At 60.9% G+C, this 13,223-nt stretch overlaps 1 protein-coding gene across 5 annotated transcripts in view; it reads right to left on the bottom strand.

Moving 5' to 3' along the window:
- Window positions 1–3,869: 3,869 nt before the first annotated feature.
- ITGA7 (integrin subunit alpha 7) overlaps window positions 3,870–13,223 on the bottom strand; it is a 32,358-nt gene continuing 23,004 nt past the window's right edge. For 3 of the 5 annotated variants that reach the window (XM_075901954.1, XM_075901953.1, XM_075901956.1), the window contains 9 exons: window positions 11,300–11,379; window positions 11,032–11,109; window positions 9,397–9,499; window positions 8,821–8,997; window positions 8,476–8,583; window positions 8,002–8,115; window positions 7,661–7,759; window positions 7,430–7,555; window positions 3,870–4,589 (listed from right to left, as the gene is read on the bottom strand). In XM_075901954.1, the coding sequence (XP_075758069.1) occupies window positions 4,410–4,589; window positions 7,430–7,555; window positions 7,661–7,759; window positions 8,002–8,115; window positions 8,476–8,583; window positions 8,821–8,997; window positions 9,397–9,499; window positions 11,032–11,109; window positions 11,300–11,379 (1,065 nt within the window). In that variant the 3' untranslated portion in view covers window positions 3,870–4,409. Of the gene's footprint in view, window positions 4,590–6,963; window positions 7,128–7,429; window positions 7,556–7,660; window positions 7,760–8,001; window positions 8,116–8,475; window positions 8,584–8,820; window positions 8,998–9,396; window positions 9,500–11,031; window positions 11,110–11,299; window positions 11,380–13,223 lie in introns of all 5 variants that reach the window. The other 2 variants (XR_012896622.1, XM_075901955.1) reach the window with 2 other exon arrangements.

Below are 13,223 nucleotides of genomic sequence, written 5' to 3'. Positions count from 1 at the left end.
GGTAATAACTTATAATAAGGAGACGAGGGGAAGTGAAACCAGTCTTCTGTTAAGTAGAGATATGGATAGATTCCACATCCTTTAAACTTGTGACCGGCTCAAGCAGGAAAGGGAAAAGGGAAGTATGGCTCGCCCATTGTTCAGCAAAACTGAATGAATGTAACATAGCTGTAACCGCAAAGTCAGCAAGTAGGCATTGTATTTAACCTCATTTAGAAAATTAACCTGACCTATAGGAATGCTAAATGTCAATAATGAAGTAACCTATCATGTTAAGGCACCTAAACCAGGAAGGATGTTAACCCTATAAAAACCCCTGCCTATGAGATGTTAGGGGTCGGCTCTGCTTTGAACATTGAGTTCCTTAGCCGTACCTTGGTTGCAACCAATAAACTTGAGTTGGACCCAGCCTGAAAGTGTGACTCTCTTCTTGGGGTAAATCAGACTAGCCTCCAAGGGGACGAAACCAGCAATTTATGCAACAGTGGGACACCCAATCCCATCAAACCTGCTCCCATTGCTATGACAGGCTCAGCATCCCTCATCATGGTGGGCCTGGCCCAGTGCTCTGAGCCCCAGACTAGCCAACTTTCATGGACCCCTGCTGTGGCAGCCAGCCTGTGTCACAGACATGCCTCAACCCAGCCCCTCAGGTGGGTGCTGCACAGACCAGACCTCAGAGCCTGGGCAAGGGATACACCCAAGGCCCCCTGCAGGCCAGAGAGCTCAGGCGGCCTGAGGCCCAGTGTCCTCTCTGCTGCAGCATGCTGCCCATTCCAGGCCTGCACCAGTTCCCACCCCTCCATCCACCCTCTCCCGGGACACTGTATCCCCAGCTCTGGGGCCTTTGGCCATTAGCAAGGCCATATGGCAGGGGTGGGCAATAATTTTTTGCCAGAGGCCACTTCGGGAATTTTTGAAGTGTCCCCGGGTCACACCGGAAGGGACGGGTCACTGAACAGAAAGGGAGGGGCCAAGATATTTTGGGTTCCCCACCTCCAGTCAATGATCATTCTGGGGGTGAGGGAGTGCCTTTGCCCCCACCCCACGTTCCCCAAAGGTGCCTATGCCCCTGGGTGTGGGAGGAGACTTCCCTTGATCCCCTGCCGCTAGACCAATTAGGACCTGGGGGCGGGGGAGTGTGCGAAGCCTCCGTCGCTCTGTCCCCACCCTCCGAGCAGCGTGTGCTCCTGGCAGGGCGGGAGGAGGCTTCACATGCTTCCCTGCCCCCAGGCCCTAATTAGCCTGGGAGCAGGGGAGCAGTGGGGATTCCACAGGCCGGATCCACCCATTTGATCCAGCCTGCGAGGCCCTTTTGCCTACCCCTGCCTTATGGTGACCTGCTCCCACAGTTCTATGATCCGATACTGCACCCACATCAGGGTGTCTAGCCTCCTTGTCTTGCCTGCCACAGAAGCCACCAGCCTCCTCAGTGTTAAACACAAGAGCCAAGGTGCAGTGCTCGCTGAAACTCAGGCCAGATGCAGTCGCCCTCAGGTTCTGGAGTGGCCGGGGTGGCTGCAGAGTAATTGAAGCGAGGCCTCAGCCGTAGTGCAGCCAGTTGTTAGAGTGCAAGAAGATGGTAGACGAGTCGCGATTCCTCTGCCATAGCGTTGTCTCAGACATGCTGGCAATGGAGCAGAGCTGCAGCGCCCGGGGAGCTCTGAGTGTCTACACAGAGTGCCTGGCCTGGCCCCACCAAAATGCAGCCACCTCTGGGGAGGAGAGAGTGGGCTGGAGAGACAGGAAGGAGCAAGCAAGATCCCCAGTGAGTCTTCAGTGTCTGCCAGGGGCAGACAGAAGTGGCGTGTGAAGCAGTCCAAACTCATTTCACCAGCCCCTTTGGAGCAGAGGGGAGTTGATAGCCGGGAACACCCCCCTCGCTCCCCCTTACAGCCTCTGCAGAAATGGTGCCTTCTTTTCTCCCCTGAACAGGTACTTCAGGCTGCCACGGCCTGCCCCAGACCTCCCCTCCCGTCTCAGCCAGGCATAGGCAAGTGGTGCCTGCAGCGGAGGGTCACCCAGAGGAACAGGGGCATGAAGGAGCACTCCGTTTAGCAGTTAAGATGTTGGCAGTGGCATAGGGGGGCAGTGCTCCTTCCGTGTGCTGCCATGAGTCACCAATGCAGGCAGAGCTGCCCTGCCCACCCTCAGCGCTTGATTTGACCAGGGGATGGGGTGAGAGCTGGCTCTTGACCAGGGGATGGGGTGAGAGCTGGGTGGGGGCTTGGGGCAGGCAGGCAGGTTGAGCTGTCGGGGGCTGGGGTGGCTGAGGAGCAGGGCGCATGGCGGGGGTTCCTCTCACCAAGAAAACCAAGCCCCAGGTTCAAATCCAGCCGGAGTCATTGGTGCCCAAGAGCCCCTGGGTGAGATGAGTTTGGCAGGTCTTGGAGAAGGGGGATGGGCATCCCTCTCCCCCAAAGCACAAGCCGCGAGCCGGAGCCTTGTGCAGCAGGCCCGGCTGAGAGACATGGAGACCACCCCATGCTCTACTGCAGCCCGGTCAGGGGCCCTAATGCAAGGCAAAGGCACAGCTTGTCGGGGGAGGGCACTCCCTGGCAGGTGGAGGCTGCGACTCTCCAGCCCCACTGCAATCCCACCCTCACCACGTAATTGCACCGCTGTCTCCTGCAGATGGGGAGGGGGGGCTGGGCCATAATGCTCATAGGGTGGGGCAGGGCATGGAGGCAAGTGCATTGAGGCATATGGCCAGCAAAGAGTGCCTGTCCCTCATTCCCCCCCCCCATGGGGACAGTGCTCTAAAGCAGCCAAGGGCCCAGCAGCACTGAGTGCAGGAACCAGCTGTGCCCTTGATACCAAGCCCTGGCTCCGCCTCTCTAGTCCCCGCATGGTGCCCCCCAGGGAATCCCGCCCGGTCCTGATGCCCATCCCCTGGCAGCCTTGGGGCAGGCACTGCTCACCAGCACCCCCATGCTGAGTGACCGGGAGCGCCAGCAGAAGGAGGCTGCGCCAAGGGGACACCCAGCCCCACAGTGCAGCAAAGGAGGTGGGGATTGCCTAGGGGCAGTGGATGTTGCTGGCTTCCCCTGGGGGCTGGTGCTGCCTGTGCCAGAGGCAAACAGCCCCACTGGCCTTTGGGGGGGTGCTGCTGTGCCCCATTCCCTGCCCCTGAGGCCAGTCCCCCCCCAAGGGAATGAATTCCCTCTTTCTGGCCCATTGGAGACACCTGACCCGGAGACCCCAGAGCGGCTCTTCAGGGACCTGGACACCAATGCGGACTTCCCGGAATAGGTCACACTTGTCACCATGGTGCCTGGGGCCCAGTCCCTGCCCAGAAGGTGGCCATGTAGAGGTTGGGAGGGCAGAGGGGTCAGCCTTAGGACCCAGACAAATCAACCCCTCCTCCCAAGCTTGCACCACACTTTGTAGGCCCCAATTAACCCAGACCCCCTCCCCAGGAGTCAAGTGAGGCCAGGAGTCAAGTGAGGCCAGAGCCTTTCCACGGCTGGGGAAACTGAGGCACAGAGGCAGGCTGTGATGCCCCACCGTTGACACAGCAAGCCCATAGCAGCACCTAGAACAGAAGCCAGGAGTCCTGGCTCCCAGCCCCACAATTTTCCCATGTGAAATCTCTCTTCTGTGGTCAGAGGGGCAGTGGAAGAAGTGAATTGTGACCCTGCTGGTTTAGGAACTAGACTCAAGTTAGGGGTGTGTGTGTGGGGGGGGGGGGATTCCAGCCCCATCTCCCCCCTGCTCGGCTCCCACGGTTGGGCGCTGGCCACACATGCTGAAAAACTCTCGGCGGGGCTCTGGTGAGCCTCAAGTCCCTCCGGCCCCAACCCGCCCTCTAGACAACATCTTCAATGGAGGAGTTTGAGGAGGGAGGGGGAGTAACGTGTAGGGGCAGGTCGAGGTGGGAAGCAGGCTCTCTCCCCACAGCATCTCTTTAATAACAATAAAGCCTTTTTCAAACATCAGCGGTCCCCAGCCAGAGGGACCAGCAGGACCATGGCGTCCATCACACAGGGAAGGTTGGCGGTGGGAGCTGGGCTCTGCTTGGAGAAAGGCAGGATCGCTCCAGAAAGGGAGGCAGAGTCATGCCCCTGGACTTTGGCTTACGGCCTGAACCAGTCTGGGGCCCCATGGGGCCCGGATTCTCCCAGAGCAGCAGGGTTTGATGGACTTGAGCAGCTCCGGCCCCATCCAGCAGGGGGCAGCGCTACAGCCGGGTCCTGTGGGCTTTGGGGCTGCGTTGGAGACAAAGTCCCACGTCTCGGCTCTGGAGTCCGACATCTGCCTTGCTTGCTGCGTCCGGCAAGAACAGCAGCCCCGGCTGCGTGTGCTCCCCGAGCCCCCACAACCCCCTCCGGGGCCCCTAGAGTCCTGGGCCCCGGCCCCACCCCGAGGTCTGAACCGGTGCCAGCCAGCGGGCGCTCGTGTGGGTCTGCCTAGGCTGAGATGGGCACGTGGCCGTCGCTGCCCTCGCTCCAGTCGGTCACCCATTCCTTCTTCTGGATGGTGCCCGTCTTCTCCTCATGGAACTGCTGGCGCTCCTCCCGGGGGATCTTGACAGCGTGGTACTGCGGCACCGCGGCCGGCTGGTAGCGGGTGCGCTTGAAGAAGCCCAGCTGGGAAGATGCCAGAGAAACAGAGTCAGTGCCCAGCCCTCTGGCTCATGGGGGGCACCTGGGGAAGGGCTGGGCCAGGGCAGACGAAGGCTTCATTTGGCTGTAGGAGGGGTGCCTGGCCAGGGAGAATGTAGGCAGGGTGCAAAGGAAGCAGGCGGTCTGGTAATGACCTGAGCCACTGGGGACCAGGTGATGGTTCTCATCCCCCGGCGGAAAAACAAGCTGCAAGCAGCCTGGGACGGCCCCTTCAAGCCAGCAGCTGAATGAGGTGGGATGGAGGGTTTTACCCTGGCTTACATGGATGGTATTTGTGTCATTAGCCAGACCTGGGAGGACCCCGTGTCCCAGGTCAGCCAAGTGCTGGACCAGCTGCAGGGGCTGGGCTGACTCTAAAGGCTGGAGGTGCAAGGAGGGGATGACCGAGGTGTCCTACTTGGGCCACAAGGTGGGGAGCAGCTGCGTAAAGCCAGAGCCAGCCAAGGTGGAGGCCATGAGAGGCTGGCCAGACCCTCAGACCTAGAAGCAGGTCCAGGCCTTTGTTGGGACGGTAGGGCACTTCCAGAGGTTCGTGCCCCGCTTTAACTCCATCGCCACCCCCATCACTGAGCTGCGTAAGAAGGGGAAGCCAGACAAGGTGGTGAGACCAAGCCGTGCCAGAGGGCTCTCTGCGCATTGTAAGAGACCTTGGGCAGAGCCCCAGTGCTGGTAAACCCAGACTGTGACAAGCCCTTTATGTTGTTCACCGATGACTCAGACACAGGGCCGAGTGTGGTGCTAATGCAGGGAGATGACAAAAGGGGAACACCACCCCATTGTGTACTTGAGCAAAAGGCTGCTGCCCCAGGAACAGAACTATGCAGCCATAGGGTACATCTACACAGCAGGGCTGAAGTCGAAGTAAGCTACACCAGTGTTTCTCAACTTTTTTTTTAATAAAGTACCCCTTTAAAAAAAAGTACCCCAATACCTACAGTTTTCAGACATTTTTTTTCTACCATTGCAACACATTTGTTTAAACAACTTAGTTGTAGCAGGGCAGGCAATGAAATTTGTGGGTGTAAAAAGTACAAAAATAATCAAGTGCTGTAAATCTAACAAAAATTCAATTTTCTCCAAATGTCAGTTGGATTGACGCACCCCCAGACTTCTCTCAAGTACCCCTAAGGATACTCGTCCCACTGGTTGAGAAACACTGAGCTACACAACGTCAGCGACGTCAATTGGGTAGCTAAAGTCGAAATAGCGTAACTCGGCTTCTGGCATTGTCTGCACAGCAAGAAATCAAAGGGAGAACACTTTCTCCGACGGCCCTTACTCCTTGTGAAATGGGGGTTACAGGAGTCCTCCAACTCGCTGTTATTTTGAAATAACAGCTTGCTGCGTGGAGCCGCTCTTTGTTATTCCGAAATAACGTTGCTGTGTAGACGGACCCATAGCGAAGGAATGCCTGCGGGCCTTTAGAAAGCTGCAGCTGAATCTGTTTGGGAGGCATTTCGAGGTGTACACCAGCCACTCCCCTGACCTGGCTGAACCAAATGAAAGGGGCTAATGCCAAGCTACTGCGCTGGAGCATGCGCCTGCGGGATTACGACCTGGACATGATCCATGCTAAGGGGAGTGCCAATCTTATAGCAGATGCTTTATGCCAGAGCGGGGGGTCTGATCTTCCCCAGGCCACAGGCAAAGTGGCCCTGCACCAATACCTGGATGGGGATGGGGATTTCTGTGTTGCGTCTCTCCCCCACGTACACCCTGGCTGATGCTTTCTGCAGCCTGATCCTGGGAGGGGGGGTGTAACCAGGTGGCACCTTTTTCCCCAGGAGGCTGGATAAAGGCTGGGGCTGGCTTCTGGGAGGGGGGGAGGGTCTCGCTGGCTTGGGGAGCAGAGATGGGGGGCAGGGTTCTTGGCTCTGAGCCTGCTCTCCCCAGGATGGACTGTGCTGACTGCTCCTGGTTCTGGTGCGGACAAGTCTGTTCTACGTGGGGTCCCCGTGGACTAATAAACCTTCTCTTCTACCTGCCGTCCGAGACTCACATCTGGCTGCAAATGCGGGGAGCAGGGCCCAGTGACTCCTCACACCTCCATGCAGCCTGGGGCCAAGGGTGGGTCCGGGCAGACAGAGGCTTTACTTGGCTGGAGCAGGGGCGCCCCGCCTGGCTGCAGCATGGATCAACGGCCGCGATGGGAAGCCAAGGCAAAAATCCACCGCTCCCCTGCAGGCCTGTGCCTGGCTCAGCCCCACACGTCTCCGCAGACAGCCCCACACCAGGGCACACAGCACAGGGGCATGCAGCCTGGCGCCCGCTCCTGGCACACACCGTGCTGTGGCACACCGCACACTCATGCACAGTTGCTACAGATGCTCTCTCACACCCGTGCACGCCCCGTCCCCCACTGAATGGGGGGGGCAGAGCCAGCCATTACCGCTACGCCTCCCCAGCTTGCTTCTCTGCCTCGGAGGGTTGCACGGCCAGCCGGGCCCGGTAATAGTTGGTGGCGTAGGGGGCCCCTTGGCTGGTCCGCTGGAAGAAGCCGCACTGGGGAGGAAGTGATGCCAAGCGAGAGCGTCAGGCCCGGGCCGGAACGCCGGACCCAGGGGACTCCAGGATGCAGATGGGCCACTAATTACTGAGCTGGGATAGGTGCAAGGAGGGGGCTGGGGTGCTGAAGATGACAGGGGACTCCTGGTCTCGGGGCAAGGGGGTCCCTGTTCAGGGTTTGCTCCCCCAACAGGCAGGGGATGTTGCTGGGGGGCAGGGGAAGGGCCCAGAGTCCCAGTCTCACTAGAGCAGAGACAGGAGCTGGGGGGAGCCCATGTCCCCTCCCCCCCAGCTCTCACCTTCCACAGGATGGAGACCAGCAGCCCCAGCACCAACATCCCGGCCAGCACCGCGATCAGGATGATCCACCAGGGGACGCCCCACGCCACCACCTCTCTCGGGTCCAGGTAGATGGTCACGGGGATCTGGGAGAGAAGGATCAACAGGATCAGGATCAGGATCAGGATCAGGGCTGGGAGGCGCAGCAGGGGGCAGGGCGGGGCTGGGCAGGGGAGCAGCCAATCGGGTACCTGCGTGGCGGCGTCCTTCAGCACCAGGTTCTGGATGGTGGATTTGACAGTGATGTTGGCGCGGACGAGCAGCTCCACTGAGGTCACGGCCGGGTACTCCTGGGGCAGGGACAGGGATCAACCTGGTGCCCACCCCAGCGCCCCACCCGCGCCTCACACAGGAGCCGGCTGAGCCAGGACACAGACGGCACAACCCCGATGCCTGCTGGGTCCGGTGCCCTGCAGATCCCCCTCATCCCAATGGGCAGGGTAGCCCCTGCGCCCCACCCCAGAGCTGGCTGCACCCTGGTGGCAGGGGAGGCCAGAGCGGTGTGGCCGCGGGGGGCTGGGCCCCGGCTCACCTCCAGGAAGGTGCTGTTCCACAGGCGCCCCCAGGCGGTGAGCACAGCGGAGCGGTCGAAGCTGTAGAGCGGGCACTGGAAGACGAGGCAGCGGGCCGTGCTCCGGGCGCAGTCCTGAAGGGGAGACAGTGGATCAGTGGGCTCCAGGTGCGGGGGGGGGGACGACCCAGCCAAACAGCAGGGGTAGGGGGAGACATGACCCTCCCTAGCTGCTGTGTGGTGCAGTGATCAGGGGCCAGAGGGGGCTGTAGGGGTGAGCCATGGTACCCAGGCCGGAGAGTATTTTGGGGTGCATGGGGCGGAGAGATTCCCACCCCCTCCCAAACACACCTGAGTGACCCCCCCCAAATCCACCCCCCAGATGGGGTCACCCAGAGTCCCAGCTGGGGGAAACCCAGGACTGCCACCCTGGCACCCACCCCCCAGCCCAGCAGAGATCCCCCCAGGATCCCCACCCCGCAGCGCCGCTCTCACCAAGGTGACGTTCTTCCGCTCGCCGGGGCTGCGCTGCCACCAGGGCCCGGCGCTGGGCACCTCCGGACGCTCCGCCTCCCTCCGGCTCCTGCCATGGCCGTGGCCCTCCTGGGGGGCAGCGGGAGAGGTCACAGGTTGGCCAGCGCTGCCCCATGCCCTCCGCCACCCCCCCCCCCATGCCAGACCCCCCTGGGGAGGCGGCGGCTCTGCCCACGGGGCAAACAGGGACTGCCAAGTGTGTGCCAGGGCCCCGATCCCCATCCCTGCGGCTGGGGGCTCCAGCGCCTCTTCCCCCCCCGTGGCTTCAGAGCCAGAGACAAACCGCCCCCCCTCCCGGTCACATACCAGCTCCAGCCGCAGAGGGTTGGCCGCCGGGCTGCAGGCCACACGCTGCCCAGGCCTGGCCGCCAGCTCCAGCCGCAGGGGATAGAGCAGCCACTTGCCGTTGGCGATCTCGTGGGGCCACATGAGGTTGAGGAAGGCCGAGCCCAGGGTGTTGAGCGACTGGCCCCGGTTGGAGACCTGCGGGGGAGGGACGCTGAGCCAGGTGCCCCCCCTCGGAGGGTGAGGGGAGCACTGGCTCCGGGCACGAGAGAGGGGGATGCCACGGAGCACTAGCCTGAGTCGGAGGGGCAGGGTCAAATGCCACCGCTCCACCTAGGCAGGGAAACTGAGGCACTGCATGGGGAAAAGCTATGCTGGGTGTCCCAACTCCCAGCCCTGCCCTCCTCTAACCACTGCGCCCTGTTCCCCTGCCCTGGCTGGGAATGGACCCCGGCATCTTGACTCCCAGCCCCCCCACGCTCTCTCCGCACGAGACCCCTCCCCTCCCCATCCACGCGCAGGGCAGTTGCTAGGGAGGCTCCTTGTGAGGCCAGGCCACGGGGAGGGGGCTTGGGGGGAACCGGGTGGGATACTCACCGTCACCTCGAACCGCACGGCGCTGCCCACCTGGCCCTCGCTGCGCATGGCGCTTTCGCCCAGCACCCTGCCGCCAAAGAACAGCTGCCGCGGGTCAGCCAAGCTGCAGGGGGCACGGGGTGAGGGGGTGGCTGGGCGCCCCGCATAGTCCTGCCCCAGCCAACTATCCTCGCTCTTGCTCCTAGACAGCTCCCCCTGCTCTTCTCCTGCCCCAGCATCACCCCACCCTGACAGACCCTCCCCAGACAGCTCCCCCGCTCTCCTCCTGCCCCCAGCCTCACCCTACCCTGACAGACCCCCCAGACAGCTCCCCCTGCTCTCCTCCTGCCCCCAGCCTCACCCCACCCTGACATACCCCCCAGACAGCTCCCCCTGCTCTCCTCCTGCCCCCAGCCTCACCCCACCCTGACAGACCCCCCAGACAGCTCCCCCTGCTCTTCTCCTGCCCCAGCCTCACCCCACCCTGACAGACCCCCCCAGACAGCTCCCCCTGCTCTCCTCCTGCCCCCAGCCTCACCCCACCCTGACAGACCCCCCCAGACAGCTCCCCCTGCTGTCCTCCTGCCCCCAGCCTCACCCCACTCTGACAGACCCCCCCAGGCAGCTCCCCCTGCTCTTCTCCTGCCCCAGCCTCACCCCACCCTGACAGACCCCCCCAGACAGCTCCCCCTGCTCTTCTCCTGTCCCCAGCCTCACTCCCCCCAGACAGCTCCCCCTGCTCTCCTCCTGCCCCCAGCCTCACCCCATCCTGACAGACCCCCCCAGACAGCTCCCCCTGCTCTCCTCCTGCCCCCAGCCTCACCCCACCCTGACAGACCCCCCAGACAGCTCCCCCTGCTCTTCTCCTGCCCCAGCCTCACCCCACCCTGACAGACCCCCCCAGACAGCTCCCCCTGCTCTCCTCCTGCCCCCAGCCTCACCCCACCCTGACAGACCCCCCCAGACAGCTCCCCCGCTCTCCTCCTGCCCCCAGCCTCACCCCACCCTGACAGACCCCCCCAGGCAGCTCCCCCTGCTCTTCTCCTGCCCCAGCCTCACCCCACCCTGACAGACCCCCCAGACAGCTCCCCCGCTCTCCTCCTGCCCCCAGCCTCACTCCACCCTGACAGACCCCCCCAGACAGCTCCCCCCGCTCTCCTCCTGCCCCCAGCCTCACCCCATCCTGACAGACCCCCCCCAGACAGCTCCCCCGCTCTCCTCCTGCCCCCAGCCTCACCCCATCCTGACAGACCCCCCCAGACAGCTCGCCCCGCTCTCCTCCTGCCCCCAGCCTCACCCCACCCTGACAGACCCCCCCAGACAGCTCCCCCTGCTCTTCTCCTGTCCCCAGCCTCACCCCCCCCAGACAGCTCCCCCTGCTCTCCTCCTGCCCCCAGCCTCACTCCACCAACAGACCCCCCCCCACTCCAAACAGTTCCCACTACCCACCTCTGCCCCCAGACATCTCCCCCTCCCCCCAGCCTCACCCCTGGTCTCACACCAGGCCCAGACAGCTCCCACCCTCCACCCCCCGCCCCCAGGTGGCTCTATCTGCCCTTACCCTGCTCCCGGCCCCACATGACTCCCCCTCACCCCTGTAGCCATCCCCATGGCTCAGCCCTGCCCCTGCCCACACTCCCTATTAGGGGGACTCACCCCGTGACCGAGAGGGGCAACTCAATGACCACCCGCGCCCGCGCCGTCACCGGCTGCAGCCCCGGTTGCTCGCTGATCCTGGGAGAAAGATGGGGAGGGGGCATCATGAGCGCACTCTCCCTGCAAGCCCCAGAGACCACCTGCAAGCCCCCCCTCCCGCAGCCAACCCCTGCCCCCCCCAGCTGCTGCCCAGCCCCCACCCCTGTCACCCATTTGCTGCCCACAGCCTATCGCCTGCCCCCGCCCGGCCCAACAGGGGGGCACTCACGTGCTCAGGGTCAACTCCAGCTCTAGCTCCCGGGTCTCAATGGTGATGCCCGAGGTGCTGGCGATGAGATAGAATCGCACCTGGGAGGAGGGGGCAGAGAGGTCAGGGCTGGGGGTGCACAGAGATCAGGGCACGGTGCAGGAGGGGGGTCTCACAATGGCGCAGAACGGGGGGGGGCAGGAATTTAGGGGCACCCTAGCCAGAACGTAGTGTATTAGTGGGGGTGTAAGCACAGAATTAGAACGGTGTTGGCTATGAAGCCGTACGTCTCGTCGGCATGGCAAACTAACCTGCGGAGGGCCCTTTGGTTACTTCTTTAGTAATGTGATGTAGTGTTGGTACCTTGCTGGGCTGTGGGTGAGCCCCACTGGTGCTGTCTGTACCACGGCCCAGCAGAGTAGCTGATGGATCAGGAAGGTCACCTGTTTTACTAGTTACCTCCCAGGGGCTATGTCTAGACTGCAGGCTTCTTTCGAAAGAGGCTCTTTCGAAAGATCGCGTCTAGACTGCAGGCGGATCTTTCGAAAGAGAAATCCGCTTTTTCGAAAGAGAGCACCCAGCGAGTCTGGATGCTCTCTTTCGAAGACGGCCTCTTTACATTGAAGAACGCCTTCTTTCGAAAGAGGAGCTTTCAAAAGAAGGCGTTCTTCCTCGTGAAATGAGGTTTACCGCCATCGAAAGAAAAGCCGCGTTCTTTTGAAATAATTTCGAAAGAACGCGGCTTGAGTCTGGACGCAGGGGAAGTTTTTTCGGGAAAAGGCTACTTTTCCCGAAAAAACCCCTGAGTCTGGACACGGCCTGAGAGGAACAAAGGGAAGAAGGCAGAGGGCAGCCCCTGGCTGGGGGGCAGGGCTGGAAGTGGGGCAGTTTCTGTCTGGATTCAAGGAGGAAGCAGCCTAAGCAAGGGGGCTGGGAGTTAGGGGCCCAGTCTCCCCCATCTCAAGGGGGGCTGAGGCATCCTAGGCCTGGCCCTGTAACTAGATTACATCTCTGAGGCCTCCTAGCTCCAGTTCCTGTAACCAGATTGCATCTGGGCTGTATCTTGGAGAAGCAATAAACTCCCTCAATGCCACTGGCTGGCAGAGTGTGTTCATGCCAGGAGACGGGAAAACCCCAACGCGCTGTCACAAGTAACTATACAGTCTGGTCTGAACGTCTCGGTACAATTGTTTGGCCAGAGCGGAGGATGCGTCTTCGGTCGGCTTAAGTGTGAAAGCCAGCTCGAATGTCCAGAGGGGGAAGAAGGGGTGAGAAACAACAAGGAAGCCTCCTTGCCTCGGATGCTAAATGAATTAGCAGAACTGACAAACCATGGAGACAGGAAGACACCCCGAGGGGAATCCTGAAAATAGCCATCAAAGGATAACGGTGGAAAACTCCAAGATTAGCACCATTTAAGGATTAGCGATGGCAGCGTGACATTGCAAAACCCAGAGACTCAAATGGAAATGTACAAGAATAAAGATGGGGTGTTTTGTCTTGGCTCTCAATCCTGCAGAGCATTAGATCATGACCAAGAAACCAGCTCCTCACTCATGTTCAATCTAATGAGCCACAGACTGTACGCACGCACATGCGGGCATATACACTGCGAAGAGCAGTATCTACTATATACTGCGGGGAGTTTGGCAGTTTGTTTCATCTGAAGAAGTGGGCTGTGGTCACGAAAGCTCATGATCCCAGCCACATGTTTTGTTAAATCTCTAAGGTGCTGCAGGACTATATGCTGCTTTCTAAGTTTTTCCTTCTAAATGATAAGAACTAGTCCTCAAAATTGGCATAACTGAGAAAATGTTGAAAGAAACGGAACAAAGAAAAATAGGATGAACCTGGAAGAAGGTTGCTTCTTAATGAACCTTACAGAAAGGAGACACCACAGACATTTGGAGTAGTATTTTGTTTTGGCACCGCTAAATCAATGCTT

This window comes from Pelodiscus sinensis, chromosome 19 (genome assembly GCF_049634645.1).
Source record: "Pelodiscus sinensis isolate JC-2024 chromosome 19, ASM4963464v1, whole genome shotgun sequence".
Taxonomy (NCBI): Eukaryota; Metazoa; Chordata; order Testudines; family Trionychidae; genus Pelodiscus; species Pelodiscus sinensis.
This window is presented reverse-complemented; position numbering and strand designations above follow the sequence as displayed.